This window comes from Dromiciops gliroides, chromosome 4 (assembly GCF_019393635.1).
Source record: "Dromiciops gliroides isolate mDroGli1 chromosome 4, mDroGli1.pri, whole genome shotgun sequence".
NCBI lineage: Eukaryota > Metazoa > Chordata > Mammalia > Microbiotheria > Microbiotheriidae > Dromiciops > Dromiciops gliroides.
Genome location: NC_057864.1, coordinates 63092384 through 63120372, shown reverse-complemented (window position 1 = coordinate 63120372; position 27989 = coordinate 63092384). Strand labels below are relative to the sequence as shown.

At 39.1% G+C, this 27989-nt stretch overlaps 1 protein-coding gene across 3 annotated transcripts; it reads right to left on the bottom strand.

Annotated features, from left to right (window-relative positions):
- LOC122726274 (dimethylaniline monooxygenase [N-oxide-forming] 4-like) lies at positions 1-27290 on the bottom strand. 3 transcript variants are annotated; one of them, XM_043963896.1, is made up of 9 exons: positions 27000-27290; positions 24155-24292; positions 23093-23281; positions 20842-21004; positions 18642-18784; positions 14700-14899; positions 12833-13185; positions 8164-8233; positions 1-1857 (listed from the first exon to the last, which is right to left on the bottom strand). In XM_043963896.1, exons 2-9 carry the CDS (start codon positions 24284-24286, stop codon positions 1428-1430), a joined length of 1680 nt encoding a protein of 559 aa, XP_043819831.1. In that variant the 5' UTR covers positions 24287-24292; positions 27000-27290; the 3' UTR covers positions 1-1427. The 3 variants fall into 3 exon arrangements, with proteins under 3 accessions (XP_043819831.1, XP_043819829.1, XP_043819832.1); XM_043963894.1 differs by lacking the exon at positions 27000-27290 and adding an exon at positions 24421-24450; XM_043963897.1 differs by lacking the exons at positions 24155-24292; positions 27000-27290 and adding an exon at positions 23817-23851.
- Positions 27291-27989: the final 699 nt, after the last annotated feature.

Sequence of the window (27989 nt, the reverse complement as noted above, 5' to 3'; positions counted from 1 at the left end):
TTAGACACTTGTCACTTACTAGCTATGTGACCCTGGGCAAGTCACTTAACCCTCATTGCTCCACAAAAAAACCCAACAAACAAAACAAAGAAATGTAGATAATGTAAAATGAAAGATATACAAAAGGTGTAGGTATCTACAATAGTAGGTAGGTGTGGCCCTTGGGCATGATCTGGTGAAAATTAAAATGAGGTCTAGACAGTGAAGCTGTGTGAGGAAAATGCATCTTTTTATAGTCTGGCCAAGAGGGAAAAGTCCAAGACAGTCTTTTTTTTCCTTTAAAGCTGTCAGGTGTTCCCCAGGCTCAATGGGAGGAAATATTCTTAGACCCTCTAGATTTTTAGTCAGTGGATACTAATCCACCAGAAGCAGGTGTCAACTGGCTGTTCATATAGTGCTGAAGTGATGATGAGACAAATAAGTGTCAGAAACTGGATGTCCCATTGAAATCTAAAACTCAACATGTTCAAAATCAAACTCGTTATCTTTTCCTCAAACCCTGACATTCCTATTATTGTTAAGGATTTTTAACATCTTCCCAGTTATCTAGGCTTCCAACCTATAGATCATCCTTGATGCCTCACTTTCTCTTACTCCCAAATCGTGCTGATTCTACCTTTATAGACCATCTCCTGTATATGCCCTCTCCTTTCCTGACGCTGCTGCCACCCTAGCATAGGCCCTCATCCTCTCATACCTGGGCTATCATAATAGCCTTCTACTTGTCCTCCCTGCTTCAAGTCTCTCTCCCACTACATACAGTCCATTTTCCCTTCACTCAACTGCTAAATTCATCTTATGCTTAGATCTGATCATGTCAATCTTCTCCATTCTGTTACTTCCAGTGGCTCCCTATTATCTCTAACATGAAAGGTAAGATCCTTTATTTGTATCTTAAGGCTCTTTCTAACCTGACCCCTTCCTAAGTTTTCCAGTCTTCTTATATTTTCCTCTTCTCCACACATTCTGATTCTGTGTCTCTGACCTCCTTGCTGCTTTTTCTACGCAATGCTCTATGTCCAAACTCTGCATTTTTTATTGGCCATACCCCATGCCTGGAACTCTTTCTTTTTTCATCTCTAGCTTCTTAAATCTTGCCTCCTACAAAAGACTTTTATGATCCCCCATTAATGCTAGTTTCTTCTATCTAAAATGATCTCCAATTTATCCTGTCTATATCTTGTTCGTACATAATTGTTTGCACATTGTCACCCCCATTTGGCTGTGAGCTCCTTGAAAATAGTGACTTTTTTTTGGCCTTTCTTTGTATATCTCTAGGGCTTAGCACAGTGCCTGGCCCTTAGCCGAGTACTTAATAATTATAACTGACTTGAATTAATTTATCTAACAGATGAGTTGGGGGAGGAATGGTAGCCTGTGCAACACCATTTCATATTAGTCTGGTAGTCTAGCTGATCTAATCACATTCATTTTCTCATAGTGCTAGCTAGGTAAGTGGAAATTCTCTCCCCCATTTCTGTGACTCTAGTTAATTGCAGATGAAATGAGGATTTATAAGTAAGCAGAAGAGCAACAAACAGAACGGGTGCCCCCCAGACCTTCAGCCAATATAATATTGAGGTAGGCTCAGAATAATCAGGAATGACTCGAGTTTGTAAGGGCTTGAGTGTCCGGTCCCACTGAGTCATGATAGCCTTTCTGGCTCCATCCCACTTCCCAGGGCCAATCAGACGGTACTGGTAAGATGTGCACGGACCAAAGAAAACTTCCTTTGCGAGCCTGGGATCCTTAAAGAATAGGAGCAAGATGTTGGGCTTGACTCCTATGCATGAAGCGAGTTCATCCAGATAGGTAATATAGTCCTGTTTCCCCTGGGTGGGATCCTTAATAACACCCCTTCAAGAGAAAAGGAAAAGAGATACATTATGTTTCTTGTCATGCATGTTTTTCCTCACACTTTTAGGTTCCATGACACATCATCATAGCTGGAATACCAAATTTACAAGTAGGGTATTTCCTATGGTTGGAGTATAATGGGTGAGAGTGCATGAAGCGGGGCAGCTAGGTGGTGCAATAGATAAAGCACCGGCCCTAGATTCAGGAGGACCTGAGTTCAAATAAGGTCAAGTGTCTGAACTTGACACTTACTAGCTGGGCAAGTCATTTAACCCTCATTGCCCTGCCCCCCCCCCCCAAAAGAGAGTGCATGAAGGGGCAAAACTCAGAGGTATCTATAAAAGCCCAACCTTTTTGCTAAGCTTCAATAAACTTTATATAACAAGTCTAAGTTCCTATAATTTCTCTGTATCTAAACTGGGTTAAAAATCAATTTCATAAGTAAAAGATGGAGGAGACATGGCCAGGTGGTAGTTTCTCTAAAAATGATCTAGGGATTTTGGTGGACCAAAAGCTAGCTTGTAGTATATACTAATGTCAATGGTACAATGGCATCGAAAAAAGCTCCTATGTGATCTTAGACTGCATTACAAAAGGCATAGTGTTCAGGACTAGGGAAGTGATGACCCTACTGTCCTGTTTGCTGGTCAGACCATGCTGGCAAATTGTGCTCAGTTTGGCCACCAGAAATTTAGGAAGAATATTAATAGAAAGGAAGCTTCATAAGTGAGTAGTTTTTTTTAATCTTTTTTTTTTTTTTTTGCTGTTGTAATGATTGGAATGACGCCACCTACTGGAGACTTGCTGTGGGAAAGCTCCACCATGAGGAAAATGCCTCAGAGGCATTGTGGCTTTTCCTTGGCATCAGGAAATGACGTTTGCTCATGGGTGCTGTCTATCAAGGCTACCAGCCAATCAACTTGAGGAGCCTCCTATGGTCTGGGAGGAGACAGGAAGGAGGAAAGGGAGCCTGTGCAGAGAGCGCTGGGCTTTTTGGCTTCCTGACTTGATGGTGGACTGTAATGATTGGAATGATGCCACCTACTGGAGACTTGCTGTGGGAAGGCTCCACCATGAGGAAAATGCTCCATGGTGGAGCTTTCCCACAGCAAGTCTCCAGTAGGAGGCGTCATTCCAATCATTACACTGTTGTTGCATTTGTATTCCCAGCATCTAGCACATGTCTGTTAGATAGTAGGTGCTTATTAAGTGCTTGTTGATTGGTGATAAGCTGGAGAGTATCCAGAGGAGGGTAACTGGAATAGGGAAAGACCTTGAGTTCATAACGTATGAGAATCAGTTTAAGAAATTAGGATGTTTAAGCCTGGAGGAGGGAAGACAGCTGTCTTTAGGCGTTTAAAGGGTTTTGCCATTTGAAATAGGGTATTTGGATGTCTTCTGAATGATTTCTTTGTGGACTTAGGAAAGTCTGCAACCAACCTGGAATTCTGGGATTTGTAGTTCAGAGATAGTTTTCTCCTGGCCCTGAGAGGGAACATCATGAGACGGATGACTGCTACTGTAATGGGAGGTCAGCAAGCAGATCAGTGAAAGACAGGGCTGAGAGAAGATCACGTTTCAGTGGGAGCAGCAGTGAAAACTATAGCAAAATCAAGGCTCTGTAAGAGTCTTTAGGTAGGAATACTGGCACTAGGGAGTAAATGCAGCCTTCATGAAATGGAAGAAAGAACTTGGATAGAAGCTGTTCCTTGTATCTACCTCATTAAAAAACTGAGGAAAAGTCACAAAAGGTTTTATTCTCCTCGGTTTTCTCTCTTCAGTGCCTGCTAAAATGCAGACACCTTTATAGGATTTACCCTGTTTTTTGTTGTTGTTTTTTGCTGAGGCAATTGGGGTTAAGTGACTTGCCCAGGGTCACACAGCTAGTAAGTGTCAAATGTCTGAGGCTGGACTTGAACTCAGGTCCTCCTGACTCCAGGGCCGGTGCTCTATCCACTGTGCCACCTAGCCACCCGTCTCCTACTGTTTTTAAAAGCTTTTTCTATATCCTGATTTTGTTTCATTCAAAAATACATGGTCAATTAGGATTGCTTTATGATGTATGTTTGTATTTTAGTTGTATAAAGGGAGATTAAATAGAGGATGCCAGTGTCAAGTGGGGATACACAGAACTAAAAATAGGTCAGAAGACTAGATTCTCTGTGTTAGTGGGTTTTTAATGAGTTGATGAGTATGAGAAAAGGGAACCTAGTTCCAATTACAGTTCTGTCTCTCTTCTTCATCTGCTGACCTTCCTATCCACCTGCACTCCTATGGAGAGGGCTCAAATTCACAGTAGTTTCTCTCTTAATATAGGGAAAGAACTCTTTCTCTGTGAATTACCTTACCTGAGGAGAAATCCATCTGAGTACACCTAAACACTTGATTAAAAGTGGAAGGGATAGGGGCAGTTAGATGGCGCAATGATAGAGCACTGGCCCTGGAGTCAGGAGTACCTGAGTTCAAATCCGGCCTCAGACACTTAACACATACTTATTAGCTGTGTGACCCTGGGCAAGTCACTTAACCCCAATTGCCTCAATAAAAAAAAAGTCGAAGGGAAATTAGAGAGGTTCTACTTGGCTGTCAAAGGCAGACTCAGAAGCAATGAGTTGAAGTTGGAAAGAACAACATTTAGATGATCCAAAAAATAAGATTTCCTATAATTAAAGCTATCACGAAAGTGGAAGTATTTGATTTCTTCTTATGAGAGGTCTTAAAGCAAAGGAAAGATGCTTTTTTGTTGAGACTATTGTAGGCGGAACTCTTTTTTCAGGTATGTGTTGAGCTAGATGACCAGTGAGGTGTCTTTCAATTGAAATTGTGTGATTTGATATGTAGTTTGTATTTGAAGATCTCTCAAATTATAATAATAATTTTTTTTTGTACTTTAAGAAGCTGACTTATAGACACTGAAGTTCTGGAGATTCAGTATGGGGAGAAGTCCTAGGGAGAAGCAAATGGGGAGAGTGGCAATCTCAAAGTCTAAAGGGGAACTCATATCTGTAGGGATTTCTGTTTATGTGGTCCAGCTATTTGGCCAGAGACACCACTGCTCTGTACCTAATTTTTCAAGGTTTTAAAAAAATGTATATCTTGCCTAAACTAACTAGTTGTACATTAAAATCAATGTGCACTTGTGATTTCAACATTTCCTAGTATGGGAACTTCCTCTATCACCACCGCAGATCACAACCTATTTTAGTTACATTCCTGGAATGTACTTTAGGCAAATAGATGTTGAAAGACTTGCTCAGTCACAAAGCTAAAATCATCACAGGAGGATTTAAACCCAGGTTGATTTCAGGACCAATTCTCTATCTACTATGCCTTCTGTAAAAATATATGAGAATCAAAGGGAAGTGAAAATCAGTGAAATAATGGGAAGCCCTTAGTTTATTTGTAAACTCTACAGAAATTCTTAGGCCCATCATAGTGGTCTTTGAGTATTCGAGAGGCCTTTCTCATGGAAGAAGGAGTAATTGGTTTTGTTTGGTCCCAGAGGATCAAACTGGGAGCAACATATAGAAACTGCAAAGAGAAAGATTTAGTTTCAGTGTCAGTCATCCTTGACTCTTTACTCTCCATTAGCCTCTATGTCTAATCAGTTGCTAAGCCCTGCTGTTTCTATCTCTATAGCATCTCATATGTCACATCTTGCCTAGACTATTGCAGGAGGCTACTAATTGGTCTCCCTACCTGACTTCTCTTTTCTCTCAATGGCAGCCAAAGTGATTTTCCTAAAGCAGAGGTCTGATAATGTCACTCTGCCACTCTATAAATTCCTGTGGTTCCATATTGGATTTTTTTAGGGTCAAACACAGTAGCTTTTGTTTTGCATTTAAAGCCCTGACTCTAACCTATTTTTATTGTCTTATATATTATTCCTCTCCTACACTCTGTGATCCAGCCAAACTGTCTTTGCTATTCCTCTCACATGACCTTCCATTTTTTATGACTGCCCCCTCTGCCTGGAATGCACTGTGTCCTCATGTCTACCTTCATTGTTATCTTCTAGGTAAGACCTTTCTTGTTTTCCCAATTCCTAGTACCTTCCTCCTCCAATTATCTTGTATTTATATATTTATTTTCTATATAATTTTTGTCTATATATACATACATATATATGTATGTATGTGTGCACACACACACACACACACACACACATACACACACACACACAATCTCCTCCATTCCAGATAGAATTTAAGGTCCTTAAAGGCAGAGACCATTTCTTTTTTGGTCTTTGAATCCTCAGCTCTTAGAAAAGTGCTAAGTACATAGCAGGTCCTTAATTAATTAATGGGCCTTGATGATTGAGTGATCATTCATATTTTCATCACTTAATGTAACAGCTGCTGTTAATACTGGGTGGAGCAACAAGTTCTCTCCATGACGTATGTGAACGATCCTCATAAAATCCATTTACAGGTTTATTTCAATATATTCAATGGTTTGTTCTTAAAAAGTGGTATGCTAATTAACAACATTAAGATTACAGCAGAGCCTCCTATTTAAAGGACTAAGTATAGTGGAAAGATAACTGAACTTGGGTTCAAATGTTGACTCTAATATGTACTAGTTGTGTGACCATGAGTATTTGTTCATGCAACTAACTGACTGAGTCTCTATTTCCTTATCTGTAAAACAGGAAAAATTCTTTTACTGCTTGACTTATGGCCTGGGGAACTCTTGGAGTCATTGAGACCCTTTCAGGGTGTCCGTGAGGTCAAAACTATTTTTCTAATACTCAAATGCTCAAATTTCTAATATATAGACACAATCCCTATAAACAAAAGCTATCTAGGGAGAGGGGAATCCTTAATAATTTTTAAGAGTGTAAAGGGATCTTGAGATACAGCAAACAGAAAAACTAAAGGCATCTTGAGAACAAAAAGTTTAAGAACCACTGCCCTAAGAAAATCTCTAAGATTATAAATTGTAGAGCAGGTATTGCTCCATATAAGTAGAGCAAGTATTCTTATTGGTCATTCTCAATACTAATGAAATCATAAATCTGGCCCAATTATGAAAGGGAAGAAAAAAATGAAATTTTCAGTTGCTTTAAGAAAGGCATGTTGTGCAGGATTAGTGAGGTTATCATGCCACTATGCTGCCCTCATCATATCACACTGCTAATAATGTGCTCAGTTTAGGGCACTGTGTTTTTAAAAGGTAGGCTAGAAAGTGTTCAGATGAGGGCAAACATTGATTAAAAATCTTGATGCCATGTCAAGTGAGGACTGATCAAGGGAACTAGGTATAGATTGTCAGCCTAGAGCAGAGAAGACTTAGTAGTGGGACATGAAGGACATTCATAAGAAAGAGAAATTAGGCTTATTCTGTCTGGCCCCAGAGTTCAGAACCAAGAGAAATGGGTGGAAGATTCAAAGATATAAAGGCTTGAGGTCAGAAAAAAAAAAAAAACAAAAACCAAACCTTTCTAAGGGTTAGAGTTCTGCCGATGTAGAATGGACTGCCTTGGGAGGTAGTGGGTTGTCTTTCATTGAATATCTTCAAATAAAAGTTGACAAATGACTTGTAAGGTATGTAATTGAGAAAATTCTTATTCAAGTCCTGGTTGGACTAACTGTTGGCTTTTGAAGTTCCATCCATCTTTGAGATTCTGCCTGATTCTCCAATTCCAAAAATCATATTTCTAGTCTAGAATCTAGGGGACAAACAGTGTTCATGCCAGCATTTTTGAAAGAAGTGTTTTGAATACCGTAGGAAGAGGTGGGTGTTATCTAAAAACCAACACCCCATCTTACTCCTACTTTTACTCTTCTTGGACAATCCTTTTTAGTCTTTAGTTTTGATTGGATCTTTTTTCAATTTGTGGTATGTATGAAGTGGGGAGGGAGTTGAAGGGTGATTGTTTAGTATTTCCTGCATATAATTGGGATCAGATGAAAAAACCAACAGCGCTGCTTCTATGGGACATTCACCAGGATTTGGAAATGATCTTATTTAGATCTCTTCATTATATTATAATTTATTGTAATTAGATTTTTACCAGTAATGTAATATCTTATTGACTCCTTCATTTATTCTTCAATCACTATCTGTGGAAGGGCCCCTTCTGGTAAGTAATGCCTACAATGAAGTATATTGGATATTCAAGTTGGTTCAAATTCTGGCTTTGACACTTCCTATATAATCATTTTAAATCTTACTTTTCCCATCTGTAAAACGGAATTAGTCATGTTTGTACCACCTATGTTAGGGGGCTTTTGGGGGCAGGGGGAAAGTGGTTTGTAAATCTTAAAATACTATATACTGTATGATTATTATTTATTATTATACCTTTTTATGAGCTGTTCCTTCTTGGTAGCCTCAGCCATCATTTTGTTTGATGGAGGAATTTTACACAGTCCTTTGTGGGGAAAAAAAAAGGATTTGATATGTTACAATGGACATAGCTTTTCTTTCAATTCAATTCAAATCAATAGCATTTCTTAATTCCCTAATAGTAAAATGAACAGTGTTACATGACAGGAGAAATATACTTCCTCATCACCTCTGCTTCTTAGAATCTCTAGTCCTTTTAAACTCAGCTTAAGTACCACCTTCTGCATGGAACCTTTTGTGGTTCTAGCTGCCAGGACCTTCCTCCTCCCGATTGTTGTTATGGTTCAGTGATTTTTCAGTTTTGTCCAGTTCTTTGTGACCCCGTTTGAGGTTTTCTTGCCAAAGATACTGGAGTTGTTTGCCATTTCCTTCTCCAGCTCATTTTACAGATGAGGAAACTGAGGCAAACAGGTGACTTGCCCACGGTCACTCAGCTAGTAAGTGTCTGAGGCTAGATTTGAACTCAGGAAGATGAGTCTTCCTGACTCCAGGCCCAGCACTCTATCCAGTATACCACCTAGCTGCCCTTGTTACTTTGTATTTATTTTGCACATAGCTGCATATGTTTATGTCTCCCTAGATACAATATAGGCTTTACTTCCATTCTACTGCCTAGTGCAATGCCTGGAAGAGGAGAAGCCCCCATTGAATGGTTGTTGATTGAACAACTGATACACAGATTAGCTACAACATAGTTCCTTCTCTCACAAAGCTAATAGTGTAGTAGAAGTTGTGACTTATGTACCAATAACTACAATACAAAATTATGCATAAACTCGAGAGATGCAAGTGAAATGTTATGAAAAGTAAAGTGGGGGAGGGGATCATTTCCAACTAGGGAGATCAAAGAAGGTTCTCTGGAGGAGATGGCAGTTAAACTGGGCTTTAAAGACTGGATAGGACTTTTTTTGTCAAGAGTAGAGATAGTTACTCTCTTCCTCCAGGCTTGGTGATCTCATATCCCTTCCAGTATTAGATTCATTGAGTCTAAGGAAAAGAAGGCAGATAATTTTATGATGCCCATTTTACAAATGAGAAAACAAAATTGAAGAAATGAAATGACCTCCTCAAAGTAACAAAACTAATAAATATCAGAGCTGGGGTTTAAACCTAGGTGTTAGTGATGCCAAATCCACTATGCTAAACTAATAGCAAGGTCCTAGAGGAGGTGGGAATTCCAAATATATTTTATTTCTATTATAAAATAAACTTTAGTCCCATCAGCAAATAATCTGAATTCTTAAAGTTCACAAAAATGTGGGTTTTTTTTTTTTTGCCATACATTGCTGTTATGTTAAATGGAGTAAGTTTTGATAGCATAAGGAAGTCATTTTTTAAAAAAAGAGCTTCACTGGGGCAGCTAGGTGGCACAGTGGATAGAGCACCGGCCCTGGAGTCAGGAGTACCTGAGTTCAAATCCGGCCTCAGACACTTGACACTTACTAGCTGTGTGACCCTGGGCAAGTCACTTAACCCCAATTGCCTCACTTTAAAAAAAAAAAAAGAGCTTCATAGTGTTGATAGCACACCGTAGTAAGCATTTTCTTGAATAAAACAAGCTCCACTCTACAACATTGTCATGCAAAGCAGAAGTATCGAAAATGGGGCTGAACCACATCAAAATTTAATTGGGAAATATTGAACAAAATAAATTAAATTAAAATAGAAAAACAAATATTAACATTATCTGTGTTCTAAGTCAATATGTGACCTGTAGGGATCCTAATGTACAGTTTAGTGACCCTCATTTCTATTTGAGTTTAGACAGCATACACAGAGCATATACAACTTGTATAAAGTGTGTGCCACAAGAGGGACACACAAGGAAACCAGAAAGCATGAAAATACAAACCCTTAATAGCCTTTAATAGGACATTGATAGTAGGGATTGTAGAAGAATTAAACTGCACCCTAAATGACTGGATGCACAAGCCCTTGCGAAAGGTTTCTTAACGTCCAGTCAGTGGGATCATTGCTGTAGGACACACATTACATTTTTCCCCTTCATTGCAGAGCCTACATGGAGTCTGTCCATACAAATGTGTGTGTATATATATATCTATATATCTATATATATCTATATATAGATATAGATATAGATATAGATATAGATATAGATATAGATATAGATATAGATATAGATATATAGATATGTCAGTCCTTGGTACTTCTACGCTTAACTTTGCTTTAGTAGACTAGTCCTGGAGTCCAAAGTTTCATTCTCAAACCATAACCTCCTATTCTGCCTTACGTGCTCTCTCACTCATAATGAACCCATTCTTTGTTCTCATTGTGACCTCCCAAGCCTTGATTCCCCCTTCAGCTCTGTCTCTGCCACTCGGTCTTCATGTGTTCTATATCTGGTCTTTAACTCCGCTGTTCACTGCTTTAATGATTTACCAGCTGCCACCCTTGCATCGCTTACCCTCTCTCACCTTCAGTCATTCCTGAGCGATCTCCCCAAATAATCCTCCTGATTTCCTTTCTCTGCACCTCCTCCTAGGCTGCTGTGTATTGCTAGAGAAAGCTAGAAGATTTGAGTTTTCACTCACTCGACTGTATTACCTCAGCTGAGATTCCATTGCAAACTGGGCAATCATCCTATTCTTTAACGGAATCTAGGGCTAAGGGCAAGTAAACACTTAAAAGATAAAAACACATGGAAAAGCCTGCATTTCTTTCTGGCAGTTGTTATGTCAGGAGGTACATCATGGTATGATGAGCATATACTATTATACAAGTGTGAGTAAACAAGGCGTGTTTATGTCCGGCTGGTAGGGATCAGTTTTTCACATGTCATTTTCAGGGTGTCATTTGGGGAGCAGTAAATGTTTTTTTAAAAAAAAACAGCAGTTCTGAATGTCCACACTGTAGAGAATATTGCAGCCAGATAGACAGAATTGAAGAGATCATTTCTAGTCAATAGTATAACTGTTGTTGTTTGTCCTTTTTTTTTTTTGAAGAAAACATGACATTGGAGTGATGTCATGATTTGCAGTGAATTGGATTTAAAGGAGAGAGCTCTGTGCAAGGTCACCAACCTCACTCTCTCCTCCAGAGCCATCTAGGTACCGTGGCAAGATATAAATCAGGATGACTGGATATGACCCTGGATGTTTGAGGCAATTGGGGTTAAGTGACTTGGCCAGGGTCACACAGCAAGTAAGTGTCTGAGGTGAGATTTGAACTCAGGCACTCCCAACTTCAGGGCTAGTGCTCTATGCACTGCACTGCCTAGCTGCCCCAATAGTCTGGCAAAGGCAGCTGGAATCAGGCCAGGGTGATCCTGGGCAAAGTACTTGGCATTTCTGTCTTGGGTTCCTCTTGAGAAAAGAGGGGATCAGACTACATAGTATTGCATGTCCCTAATAGCCCCCAAATCGATGATCCTGTGGCACCTAGCCAAACCTCATCCTTTTGTATTTAAGGAAACAGTCTCAGAGAAATGATTTGCCCAAAGTCATTTATAGCTACTAAGTTGCATAACTGAAAGCAGAATTAAAGTCCTCAGAATCCAGGTCCCCAGGGTCTTTCTATCATGACTACCTACAAGTATTTTGTATTTCCTCCAGTCTTTTCGGGAAAAAAATGCTCCTAAGAAAATGACGGGGAAAAGAGTTCAAAATAGCACAATAATGAATGAAGTAAAACCTCATGGAAAATAACAAATGCTAGTATTTCTCTAATGTCTACTACATGCTGAGCACTTTGGTGAGATGCAATATAGCAAGTTTGAATTACTGAGTATTTTGGTGCTTTAAGAATATTTTCCCTTATTATACAATAACTGAAACTGGTCAGATCAAGCTCTAATAAAACAGAATGACTGTTTTGCTTTTAGGCAGCTGGGTGGTACACTGGGAAAGAGTAGTAGACTTAGAGTTGGGGAAGACCTGAGTTCAAATAACCATCTCACATTCTAGCTGTGTGACCCTAAACAAGCCATTCAGTCTCTCTCAGCTTTAGTTTCCTTATCTTTAAAATGGGGATACCAATAGCATCTACTTCTCAGGGTTTTTGTGAGAATCAAATGAGATAAAATATGGCTTTTATTATTATTATTGAATAGATAAGAATAATATAACCAGTCTAGCAGAACACTGATCTAAGCAGTTTTATCTCTGCCTATTTATTCCATGGGCAGCTAGGTGGTACAGTGGATAGAGCACTGGGCCTGGGATCAGGAAGACTCATCTTCCTGAGTTCAAATCTGGACTCACACACTTATTAGTCATGTGACCCTGGGCAAGTCACTTAATCATCTTTGCCTCAGTTTCCAAATCTGTAGAAGGAAATGGCAAACTACTTCAATTATTGCATTATCTGTGCCAAGAACCCCCCCCCCCAATGGGGTGACAAAGGGACAGACACAACTGAAAAATGACTAGATTCATCCCCAAATTGTACGGAAAAGTGTCTTCAAATTGAGAGAACAATTTGTTCCCTTATGTTGGAAAAATGCCCACCAATGTTGTGTTTACACCATTTAATTGTTTTTGAAAAATTTCTCTTGTCCTTAGTCCTTTGATTACAAAAGTCTGTTTGGCATAAGATGATAGCATGAACTTTCCAACTGAATTAGTCAATTGATTAGGAATTTTGGTGATTAAGAGAATCTACTCACCTTTGAATACTCTTGTGGCCCAGCGAGCCTGGAGTTCCGTGCCTACTATAATTGACCCTTGTAAACCGACATGTCCAATGAGAGCCAGAGTGGCCTTCTCCAGGTTTGAGGGGAAGATAAATTTGTATGTAAAGATCTTGTTCCTACAGAATTTTTCCATCGATTTTTCAAGGAAGGGAAGAGAGTAGGTGTATCCTGTAGCAAAGAACACGACATCGATGTTCTCCACCACTGTCCCATCTTCAAATATGGCTGATGTCTCTGTAAACTCCTTCACATTGATTTTCATAGTGACAGTGCCACATAGGATATAGCTGGGCAATTCATCATTTGCAACTCTCTTTTGTTGTGGCCTGTATTGGAGAGAAAAAGCAAGTGCTTTTACTACCAGTATATAGAAATAGGTGTCTAGTCACATTCAACTAATAAGCTGGTTAATTTAGTGAACAACAGTCACACATTGTTTTTGAATGAACCGACCGATTAATTTAGCCAAAACATTTGGTAGCTCCATATAGGCAAAACTTGGGCTATTGTTCTAAGTATGTTTTGTTTTCTGGCTGCCAGTAGAAATAATTTTGAAAAAAAATTGAGTACTGATTAATTAGTTAACAGCAGTTAACCCTTTTTTTCCTTTGGTCTGTATGACTGAGAAAGGCAATGGAAGTTTCTATTTTAGACCTCAAAGAAGGAATAGGTAACTTGTCATTTGGAAGACTTTCGCTCAACCACAGAACATTGCTTAGCTACAGAGAGCCAGGAAATTCAAAGGATGTAGTATGTTGTGGCTAAAGACAAGAAAGTGTCAGACACAGTAGATACTTGATGTGTGTATGTTGAATCAGAATAAAGTAAAAGTCCCACCCTTGAGATTATGCTTTTTCCAGGCTCCCAGTAATTATTGCTATTAGCTAAAACATTAATATGAACTTGGTCCACTTTCAACTCAAATATTGAATATTTGATCTATCTTAAGGGTATGATTAAAACAAATATTTGTATATCACTTTCATTATGAATGCAGAGATATGTGTTTCCACCAAAAACTTTTTTTTTTTTTGGTTCAAATATGTGATAGTGATACTTAAGAAAACCCACTGTTACTGAACGAACATTTTGCCATTGTCAGTGTGTACTTTAAGTGAAATTATATCTATATTAAAATATGCCTATATATTATTTTTATTATAACTTCATACCTCCAGTTTTTCAGCCAAATTGGAGGCAAGATGATGTATGTAGTGGAAAGACCACTGGATTTGGAGAGAACTTTGACTTGGGTCTTGACCCTGGAAATTGCTGTGTCCCTTTTGCCAAGTTACTTCATCTCCCTAGGTCACATTTGCCTCATCTAAAATGATGGGTTTAACCTGGATGACCTCTAAAGTCCCTTCTAGCCCATATACAAGGTGTCCTCTTGGTACAGTTGTAATTTATACCTCCTGAAGACTTTTGGAACACCTCGTATATGATAGCAGAGATCCAAATAGGTATGACTACCTTTGTTCACTGGTTTTGTCTATATATGCTGCACATTTTGCGTTAATTAGCTTAGGACTCCTCCAAATAAATTTCAATTTCTCGATGTTCTCTTTTCTGTCACACATGCAAATTTCCCCCTCTTCTCTCATTAGCTTTCAGTTCCCAAGTGAGTACTTTTACCTCTTCCAAAATAAAATTCAACTAGCTCAGACCTATCTTAAATCCTGAGCACTATTGTCAAAGTGGCAGAAATGAACTTTATACAGATATACATAATGAAAACATTGAATGTGAGCACAAATTTTGTCTTCTTTACACAGAAAATTAAGTAATTAGATGATTTCTTTTTGTTAACTAGATTTTCATTAAATAAAAAATAAAGTACCCCTTTGGATTACTCAATCCATAATTCTTATGGTTAAACCATTTACTCATGCGCTTCTTCCTCATCCGGTTCACGATGGCTGAAGGTAGGGAATGTGCAACCAGATGAAGAAATCTTGTTGTTTGAATCATATGAGTGGGGTAGCCATCATCAGAAAGACGGCTATCGACCCAGGCACCACTTCTAGTACTGAGAAAGACCTAAAAGGTAAGGCAGGATGGATAAATGTATCATTTAGCAATTTTGTCTATTTCCCCACTGATGTAATATATTTCCTTCAGTGTTTTCCAGTTTCCTTAATGGTGCTGAGGCAGATACTTATCTTGAGCTCCAAGAGTGTATGGTTGAAGGGCTTCTGCAGAGATTAACAAGTGGGCCTCTAGGCCCACGCCCATCATGACTCAAATGGATCTGATGTGGAGTCTCCCACCCCCAGTGTTCCAGAATGCAGTTAGGCTATGCCTTCTCTTCATGTGCCACTCTTGTCCACATCCTCCCATAAATCTCCCCTACCGGATTAACCCAATATTCAAGCGTCTTCCCTTAGTTCTGTTCATATTGTGGGAATCCAGTGAAGGACTACGCAATGGATATCAATGGAATTGGTATTTCAATCACTACAATCATGATCTATTTAATACATTTCTATAAAAACAAATCAGCTCAGGCATCCTACAAAAAAAAGACCTGAGCTCATTTTAAAACAATTTTTTTCTTTTTTTTTTTTTCCGGGGCAATGGGGGTTAAGTGACTTGCCCAGGGTCACACAGCTAGTAAATGTCAAGTGTCTGAGGCTGGATTTGAACTCAGGTCCTCCTGAATCCAGGGCCGGTGCTTTATCCACTGTGCCATCTAGCTGCCCCCCTAAAAACAATTTTTTATTGGTATCTATTATGTTTATATCACATACATTTCTTTCTCCCCCAACTCTGAGCAATGCTGTGTTACAAAAAATTTGAAAGAGAGGGAAAGGTTAGAAAAATTAACCAAACATTTTTTTTTAAAATTGACATTTTATGCCAGTACCCCATACTCATTGTCCCCAACTTCTACAAAGAATCAGGGGAAGATACCTTCTCATATCTCTTCTTTAGGACCCAAGTTTGGTTATTATTTCATAGAATTCAGTCTTTATTTTGCTTTTTGACAGTCTAATTTCCTCTTATTTGCTATATCAATATGACATAATACTTCTAGGAATATAGTATAATAAAGTAATAAGAATAAAAACAAAAATAAAATATAGGACAATACTATGATAGTGATCTGTCCTAGAACTATTTATCTCTGAACTCCATTGAACTAAATTGAGAAAAATGACATGGCATTGGTAATAATAACACCGATATTAGACACTTATTTAAGGAGTTTGATTTTAATCTATTATCATCTGAACTTTGTAACAACCCTGTCACATAGGTACTGCAGGAATTAGACTCTCTTTATAGAATGCAGCATCATCACAGGATCATAGATTTTATGCTGGAAGAGTCCTCAGAGATCGCATAGACCATCCATCTCATTTTATTGATTAAAAAATGGAGGCTCAGGGAGGTTGTTACTTCAATCAAACAGTAAATCAAAAAGCATTTATTAAGTACCTATTATGTATTAAGCATGCATTGTGCTAAGGGCTTGGAATACAAAGAGGAAAGTGATATAGTTCCTGTCCTCAAGAAGCTTATAATCGAGTCAGGTGGTATAACATGTTTACCCACACTATAACTTCTCCCTCATTCTATCTCCATACCGTAGAAATAAGATGATTTTGGAAGGCTCTACAGCTGAGAGCATCAGACTTATCTATTGTCACAAAGACAGTGAATGTCAGAGGTAGGATTTGAACCCAGGTCTTCCTCCTACTCCAAAGCCTCATGGTGTCATGAAGCTTATGCCATCAAGATGCAGACTCTGAGAAAGGCTCTGAATATGAACCTAGCACAGTCTGTCTTCTGAGGACTTTTCTATCTAAATGTGGAGTAATTCATTATCTATCCCAGTTGGGCTGCCAGCTACTGAATTATTTTCAACAAAGCAATTCACAAAGACTGTCTTCTAAATATCAAGGTTTCACTCTGTGTCAGTGAAAGAGATACCTCCTTTATTTCAAGGCAAATAATCTAAATTATAAAGATAAGATTTTGATCAGCAGATTCAAAAGCCATGAATATTTTTAATGCCTTTACTTGTTAGAAGGTTGTACACTTTGGTGGTATCCTAGTCACTCACTATGGCTGCCTTCAGAGCAATTCACTAGGGATTGATTTCCAGCCAATTCAGCAATTTCCATACTGAAGCTGGTTGGCTCAGTTGGTTAAAAGACCATATTAATGAAGCAAAGGTCATAATTTTACTCTTTTTATGGTTCTTTATCTTTGTTTGTTTTATGCCAATAGTCCACTTTCATAACTTCAGCCTACAGTTTTGCAAATACTTGCAACAGGTCAAGAGGAGTTGAGAGATATGTAAATATGGTCAAATCAAGGCTCACTGCTGAATATAACACTTGACACATAACATCATCTTTTTAAAAAATAAAGGTGTGTGTATTGTTTTGGAAAGGTGCTACATGGCACTGAGAAATATGTACACTTTAATATTTCCATTCAAAAGATGCCATAGGGGGCAGCTAGATGGCGCAGTGGTAAAGCACCGGCCCTGGATTCAGGAGGACCTGAGTTCAAATCCAGCCTCAGACACTTGACACTTACTAGCTGTGTGACCCTGGGCTTAACCCTCATTGCCCTACAAACCCCCCCCCAAAAAAAAAACCCCCAAAAGATGCCATAAATCTTTTAGTTCTACAAAAAATAAGGGTGTATATAGAATATATATATATATGTATATATATATATTATACGTGTATACATGTATACATAAATACATACATTCTATTGGGCCATTTAGGTGGTACAGTGGATAGAGCACTGGGTTTGGAATAAGGAAAACCTGAGTTCAAATCCAGCCTCAGACACTTACTAGCTGTGAGACTCTGGTCAAATCACAACCCCTATTTGCCTCATTTCCTCAACTGTAATAAGGAGACACACTGGAGAAAGAAAGAGCAAACCACTCCAGTATCTTTGCCAAGAAAACCCCATGGACTTAGTCCATGAAGAGTTAGACATGACTGAACAATAACACAAAAATACCATGTTCTATTGTTGCCTATAATTTATATACAATGGAAAGGATTTATAGTCATATAATCCTGGCCTGTCATTTGAGATTATTATTTAAATCTTCTTTGGGCAATATGAGTGGATAACTAATAGGCATGACTAAGTTGGCTCTATGCAGGAAGATGCACAGACCTGACTTGGTTGCATCTGTATTTGAATATTCATTTCCATATGCCATGGGTTAGATGACTACAGAGTCATTAGTCTTAGTAGCCTGAAGGTAATAATTACTTTCAGTATTTTTCCTGGATTGGATTGGGAAAAGAAGGGTCCACTTGACTATGGAGATCACCAAGTTCCCTGACATCAATGAAGCGTTCCTACCCTGACACTGAAGGCATTACCTCTTGCTCCCTGGAGGTTTTTCATTGCTTAGAAAGGGCTGGGAATGCCTACAACACTTATTTAAAACTTCTATGTTCAACATGCATTTATGCAATCCAATAATTACTAGATGGGGCAAGAAGGTGGGTGCAATGGATAGAGGACCAGGACTGGAGTCAGGAAGACCTGAGTTCAAATCTGGCTTCAGACACTTACTAACTGTGTGACCCCAGGCAAGTCACTTGACCCTGTTTGCCTCAGTTTCCTCATCTATAAAATGAGCTGGAGAAGGAAATGGCAAACCATTCCAGTACCTTTGCCAAGAAAATCTCCCAAAGGGGTCATGACTCAAACAACTCAACAACCACCAGATATATTTCAAACCATGAAAGATAGCCCTTGTAGTGATAAGAGATACCACTGGGGCTGTACCTACTTTTTCTGCCACACGACTGAGTTCCACTGCAATATCACCTCCAGTATTCCCAAGCCCAATCACAATGACCCGTTTACCCTGAAAACCTTCTGGACTCCTGTATTCCTGACTGTGCAGGATCTGTCCTCGAAACTTGTTGATTCCTGTAGGAAAACCAGAAGTTGAGGTTTAACCAAGGCAGGGCTAAGTGTTGGGGTAGGGTTGGTGGTTCAAAAGGTGGAGATGACCTTAGGTGCAGGGACAGGCTTGTTGATTTCACTAAATGATTAATGTAGAAAGTACAATCTTTGAAGCGTGACACCCCTCATCATAGTCAGGTATCTGGAAGAGAGAGAGAGTCATCCTCAGGGATATACCAGGGCACATGCCTCAGGCTCTGAAAGCAATTTCAATGGCCCCAGAAGATTTCTTTGCCTCGAATACTCTGACATGCCTGGAATACTCTGACATGCCTCATCACTGTCTCTTGGAATCCTTAACTCTACTCAAGGCCCATCTCAAGTACCACTTGAGTCACCTTCCCTCATTCCCTAGTTATTAGTATTTTTGAAAAATATTTACATATCTAAGCATGACACAGGTGTGTATAGGGCAAGAGCCAGCCCATGTTCTACGTAAGCCTCTGCTGTATATGGTGTTCCATCCTTTAGAATATAAGCTTCTTGAGGATAAGAGTTGGTTTCATTTTTTCCCATCTGTTTCTTTGCATTGAACATAATTCCTGGAACACAGTAGAATTTAAAAGAATTTAAAAATTCTTGGAAGGGAAATGAATTTTGAGCAATGGTGATATCGTCAGAATAAAAGTTTAGCTTCTCTAGGTGACTACTTTAAAGGACCAATGTATATTTGAATGCATGACTCCTGGCGTGACTCCTGACACACGGTTTGCAAACTTAGGCATGAAGGGAGCCTGAGACACAAGGTTGGTGTGCTGGCCTGTCTAGCTTGTGAACGGACCTGAGTGTGCCAGTGTGTTACAAAAAGGTGTGCTGGCATGCTGTTATAAAAGGATATTCATCTTACCAGAGTGATCTGAGATGAATCACAGGAGGGGCCCAGGGGTTTTTCCTCACAAAGAAAAGGCAGGCTCGATCAAAGGGGAGAGCTCAGAATGGAGGGGAGCAGAAAGAGGCCTCATGGACCCCCCAGACAAGGAGGAGCTGGACTCTGGAGAAATCTCCGGTGGTGCCTAGTCCACTCCCACTGGTTCTGGAAGGTCCAACTGGCCCAGTTCCGTGTCCAATCCCACCACTGCCACCAAAAATATCAACTGGATTTTTTCCAGAATCGGTCTCTAACCTATATATGGCTTGAGCTGCACAGAATAGGTCAGAGAGAGGTGTCAGGAATTAGAGAGAAAGTTTATTTTCTGAGGAAAAAGGCTTTCAAGCAAGGTGGAGCTATAGACATATTTGGGAGGGGCATCCCTAGTGGGGGTTAGAGTGGGGAGATCTTATCACTTATACTAGTGACTGCTCAGTGAATTGTGGCTGTAACAATGAGGGAGCAGCAAGCACAGGACAAGTTTGATTAACTGCAGGATGTTCTGACTTTGTCCGGTGTTCATCCTTGACCAGAGAACACCTGGTGAATTGTATGACTAGCCCAGAGGGTGAGATTATCCAGAGGGTGATCACAAAGGATTGTTGTCCTGCCAAACTCAAGGCACAATTTACTTGCAGGGTCTTAGCTCTGGAAACAGGAAGTCTAAATTTTACTTTGTCACCCAGGTGACCACTTTAAAGGGCCAATACTTATTTGAATGCATGACTCCTGCCATGTTTGTTTAAAGAAACCTTTTGTGTATAGTCCTATAGTACCTATGGATGAGTGTAATTGGCTTTATGCAATAGACATATTCCTGAAAATCTATTAAAAATAAATATGATTTTAATTCATATGTCCTCGAGGGTTATCTTTTCAAAGGAATGCTACTGTGAATTCTCTTATAATGTCAGTAATCAAAATGGGTTGCTCAGGATGTAGTAGGTTCCCTCTCCCCCAAAACTGTGCTTTGAACATAGTTGATGCTTTATATATTTTTATTGAAGTGAATGTCTTTTAGAAAAGCAAAGATACCAGGAGGGCAGAAATTGTTTCATATTTGTCCTTGCACCCCCAGGGTCAAGTATGGCACATTGGCATTTAAGGAGAGGTACTTGATAGAGTGTTAAACTTTGTTGACTAGCTGACTTACCAGGAAAAGACTCCAAAGGCAAGCGGGGATTCAGGTAATGCCCTGTGCAGATCATTACTGCATCAAAGACAGCAGTGTTTTGCTTCCCTTCTGTCTCTGTCACCACATCCCACTGGCCAGTGGTAGCAAAGTCTTGGCGCTTTGTAACACTTCTCACAGTGGTCTGAAAGGAAGCACAGAGATCTCTCTCCAGAAGATCCAGGGCTAGACACACTTCATAAGGGGATCTATTCAAGAAAAGTCTCCTAACACTCAAAACTTAAAAAAAATGTTAAAAAATTGTTTGAACATGTCATTGGGGGAAATATATATATATGTATATATATGTATATGTATGTATGTATGTATATATAATAGTCAACCTTAGGGATCTTTTCCATCTTTAAAAATTGTTTTAACATGTAATTGGGGGAAAATAAAATATACATTAAAAAGTAGGTAAGCTCTAAAATCCTTTGCAGCTTTAAAAAATTGTTTTAACATGTAATTGGGGGGAACATGTGTATATGTGTATGGGTGTATGCATGCATGCATGCATGTATTTTTTAAAAAAGATCTCCAAACATGAGATCTCCAACTGTTTAGTCACAGTAGACAGAATATGATTGAAGGTTCCATCCAGGCAAGTTAGATTTGGGAGAGCAACAACAGTGAAGATGACCCAGAGTATCTCACACATCAGAGTGTTCAGGAGAAAACATTTCTCTAGGCAGGACTTGTAGTTTTAAGTTGAGGTCCTCAACCAATTGGCCTTCTCCCTTGAACACTATACTGAATACATTACCAGACTAGGTTACTTAGTCAGATTTGCTTGATTGTTTTTCTTTGTTACAAATAAATATTAGTTGAATGAATGAATGAAAGAATGAATGAAAGAAAAAGAAAAAAAGGCTATATTGGGTAGAATACATTGGGGAAATGACTGTGTTGTAAACCCCCCAAAAAACCCCAACCCCAAAAGGCACCAATAAAAATGGAAAAAAAAAAAGAAATTGGGGAAAAAGAATTGAAATACAGCTTTTTCGCTGCTCATTACAATAGGTAGAGGAATGGATGGTTTAGCTGACATTTACAATTTGCTAGATTATGGTAACTCTGGTTAGCTTATCCACATGCTAGTCCTTATTCCAAGTGAGCGTTTGAATGGAACTCACAGGGACCAGACCAGGAACTCCTGGGAGAGATCCTTTGCAATTCCTTTTTACTTAAGCATCTATTTCCTTCTTCTGAAGAGATGCATCCTCTCTACTGTAAAGATCTGAACACCAACCACCCCAAAAGTGAAAAAAAATCAAAGAAACCAAGAAGTAAAAGACATGTTGTCTAGTTTTGATTCAACTACCAGGGTGAAAGGAAAGGAAAGGATTAAAAGATTTGTAGAAAGGGTCAGAAATGCTGATTTCGATTTATAATCAAAATATGAATTATATCTGAACTTTTGAGGTATATTCTTAACTTTTTTTTGCTACTTATTCACTCATGGAATTAGGGAGAGGCACTGGATCTATGATTTTATTAGTTTAGGGAACTTACAGGAGAAGAACCCCCCCTCTACCAATGCATGTTGACACTTTCTCTGCATCTAGTAATTACAGAGAATTGCTTAGAACAGGGGTGTCAAACTCCAATGGGAACAGATCCCTGCAGGCTACATATTAACTCAGAAAATGATAAGTTTCCATTATCTATGTTTTATTGTGTTTTTATTTATTTTGTTAAACATTTTCCAATTACGTTTTAATTGGTTACTGAAGGCACAAAAGAATGTTGCTGCCCACCTGTGGCCTGCTCCTGTTTGTCACCTTTGGCAAAAGTACTTTGCCCAGAGCAGTATGTGTTGAGAGTAGGACTTGAATCCAAGTCTTTCTGGCTCTGAGGCCAATTCTTTATCCTTTATGCCATGCTGTCTCTCTTAGTGCCACCTACTAACACATAGTAGTTGCTCTATAAATGTTAACCATTATTATCATTATCATATGCATTCAAATTCCTCATTCACACTGTTTTCATTATCTTTCCACTGACTATGATGTCATTTGCTCCCCTTTATTCTCCTTTTCTAAGGTCTCTTACCTTTAGCAATAGCACACTTTTTTTTTTTTTTTGCAGGGCAATGGGGGTTAAGTGACTTGCCCAGGGTCACACAGCTAGTAAGTGTCAAGTGTCTGAGGCCAGATTTGAACTCAGGTACTCCTGAATCCAGGGCCAGTGCTCTATCCATTGCACCACCTAGCTGCCCCAGGTCTCTTACCTTTAAATGAATGTATCTGAGAAGGTCAAAGTGTTTAGCATAGGCAAGAAGATACTCCATTATCATAGTGTGCTTCATGTAGTTGGGAAAATCTTCTGGGAAGGGGAAGTCACTGTAACATGACATCTCCTTGGTGATATTGGTCACTACAGATTTGTAGACTTTGGTCATTCCATGTCCAGTAGTTTCCTATGGGAAAGGGAAAACCAAAGGTGTTCAAATCTTTGGATTCAATGATACCAACACTGGGCCTATACCCCAATGAGGTCAAAGAAAGAAACGAAGGTCCCATGTATCTCAAAATATTCATAGCAGTGTTTCTTGTGTTATCAAAGAACTAGAAACTAAGTGGGTGCCCTTGATTGGGGAATGGCTGAATAAACTATAGTACATGAATGTATTGGAATATTATTGTATAGTAAAAAAAAATTAATGGGGAATTTAGCATGACAGAGGAGTTGAATGAACTGATGCATAGTGACATAAACATAACCAGAGTAACAATAGATACAATGATTATAATAATGTAAATTAAAATAATATTAAAAGTAAACTGAACTCTGAATAGTTATAATAGCCCATCTTCCACCTGGAGAACAGATAAAAGAATCAAATCAAGGTGATGTATTTGGCCCCACATCAAGGTGAAATATTATACAAGTTAAAGGTTGCATACTTTGTCAGACACATTACACATTCACCAAAATGATTATTTTTACTTAACTGTTTTTCTTTGTTACAAAGAAAGCATTCAATTTCAGGTTGGGATCTATAGGGAGGGATGAAAATGATGTTATTGTTTTAAGAAAGCATCGATAAAACTTATTAAATTAAAAGACAGGCTAAAGAAATATAAGAGGAAAAAGCAACAAGGAGGATACAATTCAGGATTTTTTCAAGCAAATCTATATATGAATTCTTAGGTCATCTTCACTGGCCTTCCACTGGGGTCCAATGAGCTCAGTCCTCTATCCCTTTCAATTTTAGGAAATTTCTTTTGATGTCTAAGGGCTTAGATATAAGATCGTCCCTCTCAGACAATAAGTAAAGGACTAGACTCACAGTATACTTCCATAATCCCCCAATGTCATCACTTCTCTCAAAGCATGTAGGCTCCAGGCCCTCTTCCAAACAACCTTTGATGGAGGTCAGGCCACTCACACCAGCTCCAATTATTGCAACTTTCTTGACCATGGTCTCCTGCATCAGGGGAAGATGAATTAGATTTTTGTAAAGCCTCAGGGCTAGAAAGGAGACTTTGACATAAAACAAATGAACTTCATGAAGTCTTAAGTATAACACCTTGTATTTTTTGCATGACTCATTACCTCTGTGACCCCGGGAATGCCATTCAACATTCAAGCACTTGGAGTCTTAGTTTCTTCATCTGTAAATAAGAATAACACAGCTCCTACCTCACAGAACTGTTTATATAGAAATTTGTCTGCTCTACCACATTTCATCCATTTAATTGCAATATAAGGTTGTCACAGACAGTACTTTCTACTTGTTATAAGGATTAATGAGTATGTAAAAGAGCTTGTTAACTTCAAGGCAGTTATATGAAAAGGAACTATTAATTTATTATTAATTGTGGCAGACCCAAGCCTGGGACCCAGATTTCCCAACTCATTCTGGTGGGTCTCTCCCCACCCCCCATATATTACAATCATAATTTCTTACTTTGACTTTGGAAATGTGCCATTTTTTTCTAAAACAGTTTTTCTTGTTAGACCTTATAGGTGAATGATAGATCACACCAGAACTTTGTCACTGTCATGTTTCACCTTGGTCTGAAAGCCCCTGAGGTATTTTAGGGATTCTGTAGCCTTGTTCCCAGTCCTGCTAAGATACCTTGATTTGTAACTTACCCTCTGAGTTATCAGAATTCCTGTACAATAGATATGGAAGGAATTTGTGAAGTCCCTTCTAGCCCTAGCAATAAGACCCCAAGATCCAATGATGCCCAATGGGGCAGGTTGACTGGAGTATATGTGGAGTTTTGTATTCTTCTGAGTCCTCAGAATCCCTAAGCCTGGCCAAGAACTGGAGCAGACCTGGCAGAAATAGGCTTGCAAGGGTTTCCCTGCGATTTTTCTAGTCCAAATCTGCTTTTGACATCCTATTCCTCAGATGTCTGAGGCTCTAGCCTGCCCAGAGTTTGCAGTTATTTGACTCAACGCCATTATCAGAGAGCCCCAAATAAATTGCATTCTGCTTTAAGGGGCTGGGAAACCCTCTGAAGGCTCCTCTAGGCCAGGAATATTAGCAGAAACTGGCTTTAGCAGCTTCACACCAGGGGTAAATATCCTTAATAAAATACATTTTTGCTAATTGGTAAGCCATCAGAGTTTCAAGTTACCATGTCTTGCCCATGTGACTGATTTCAAATAAAAATGTTAAAGGAAGTCAAGAGTTAGCCAACATATGATTGAGTAAATGCCCAATTAGCTTCAGAGCATAGTTCTGTCCTATCCTGCTTCTGGTTCTTCCTTGCACTGGGATTTAGGAGGGGGAGGGTAAGAACATCATTTTACTGATTTTCTTAGGGGTGATATGAGCCACACAATCTGGAAAATTGTGCCTTTTTGGCTTGAATTAATTGAACAATAGAGAGGAGGTTATATGATACATTATATAGAGCACATTTTAAAAATTTGTTAGTTATTTAAATTAATATTTAAAGTTTCTCCCAGTTACATGAAAAACCAATCTTTAACAATTACTTGAAATTTATTTTGAGTTCCAAATTCCCTCCTTTCCCCCTTAAATGAGAAGGTAAGTGATTTGATATAGGATATACATGTGCAGTCATGCAAAACATTTCCACATTAGTCCTGTTACATAGCATATTTCTAAACAGTTAGCCCTTGAAAGGGATAGGTTCACAGGATTCTGACCTGGAAGGGAGATCAGCAATCATCAAGTCTGACTTCTTCACATTGCAAATGAAAAAAACAAAAACAAAACAGGTCTAGAGAGTTACTGAAGGTCATGGTAAGTAACAGGACAGACAAAGGGATAGGAAAAGGGAGAGGGGGAGGAACTGGATCTGAGAACTCCTGAGTAAGGAAACTCTACCAAAGCAGGTTTTCCCCTTCTCTCCAGCTAACAGACTTCAAGAACTAACTGCCCAGAGCTTCAAAAAGTTAAGTGATTTGCATGGAATCAGAGAGAATATGTGTCAGAGGCAGGGCTTGAATCCTAGTCTCCTGGGTTCTAAAGTCATCCGTGTAGCCACTGTGTCTGTCTATCTGTCCATCTGTCTGCCTACCTAACTCCCTCATTTCATTCATCTAGGGCAAAGCTTCTTAAACTGTGGATCGATCGCTTGGCTGAATGCGAGGGTCGCGAAAAATTTGGCAACAGTAAAAGGTTACGTATATTTCTTTTACATACCTATATATCCTGGGGTCGCGTAAAAATTTCTGGAGCGAAAAGAGATCGTGAGTGGAAAAATTTTAAGAAGCCCTGATCTCGGGCAGAAAGGGACCTGACAGGCCATATAATTCCATCCTTCCTATCCACCTCCCGACTAAAAAAACCCACCGAGACCCAGGTAGGTTAAGTTACTTGCCCAAGTTCACACAGGGAGTGTCAGGGACAGGAAGTCCTCCCGTAGTTCTCCCTTTCTGTGGTATCTCACTGTTCCCCATCTTCAACCAGCCACTTCTTTCCAGCAGAATATTATATTACCAGTTTAGCTCACCTTGTATCCGTTTTTACTCCCTTCGTTTGTTTGTTCTGTCTATAACCTTAAGTGGAATTGGCAGAAGTTGACCCTGCCTCTTATAGCTACTATTTGCATACACAGTAAGAAAAAACACATAAAGAACCTAATGAAATAATGCAGGGTTTTGTTTTTTTTTTTTGATCCACCTTTAAGAAAACTTCCCCAAGCACTTACCTTCTTGGCACAGTATTAGGCGTTCTGTATTCTGATTGTGAATTTATTCCCGATTTCTCAAATTTAAAGGCTAAAGTCAGGTTAAAATCAAAACCTCTAACGTCAGGCATATATTGGTAATGATAGAAAAAAAAATGGAATGAAGATTGTTGGTAAAGTGCTAGAAAGCTGAGCCTGGTTTAAAAATTAGAGTATCAGAATGCAGCAGGGGCAGAACCCTAGCCCCTCCCCCCAAAAGTAGGGTGTATTCTTCAGTTGTTCGGGGAACCAGCTTTAAACTTCCTAAACCACTTGGAAGGTAAGTGACGATTTAGAAGTCAGTAACGTGATTGGATGAAGGGGGAAAAGCCCTCCCCCTTTCTCTTTTCCCAACCCCCTTTCTCTTCAGTTTCCGAGAAGCTGGAGTTTCTGGTGAGTTGAATGTGAGCAGCGATCTTCTAACTGCAGCCACTAGCGGGAGCAGGTTTCCCTTAAAAAGAAGGCCTGTCTGATGTAATAGGGGGCACTTTGTTTTTAAGCTCTGGTCATAAATAAATAGAATCAGAGCAGGGGGAAAAGACCTCTTCCAACACCCTCTTTTTTATAGATGAGAAACTGAAACTGACTTGTCCAAGTGAGACACTCGCAAAACTATTGAGGCAGGGCAGGTGTTTGAATACAAGTACTCTGACTCCCCAGTGAGAGCCCTTTGACAGAAAAAAGAAACACAATAATCAATCAACTATCCTTTCAAAATCACCTCCCATGTGCCAGGGACCGTGCTAGGATCTAGGAAGACAAAGACAAAAATCAAACTTTTCCTGATCTCAAGGTGCATACATTCACTTGGGAGAGGTAACATATACACATGTATGCATGTGCTTTATGTATGTATGTGCATGCAAGTGCATAGTGCACACAAATATGCGCATAAACACACACATGTAAATCACATCAAATATCTACAATACATATGTGTATACATATATGTTCGTGTGTATGTGTATACAC

What these genes read in the sequence shown, in the direction of transcription:
- LOC122726274 (XM_043963894.1), bottom strand. Translation starts at nt 24,450, where the DNA reads ATGTTGAATGGCATTCCCGGGGTCACAGAG. An exon ending in GGGGATTATGGAAGTATACT is followed by an intron (nt 23,282 to 24,154) that starts GTGAGTCTAGTC and finishes CCTTTCCCATAG; the next exon opens with GAAACTACTGGACATGGAAT. An exon ending in TCAGATACATTCATTTAAAG is followed by an intron (nt 21,005 to 23,092) that starts GTAAGAGACCTG and finishes GCTTCCTTTCAG; the next exon opens with ACCACTGTGAGAAGTGTTAC.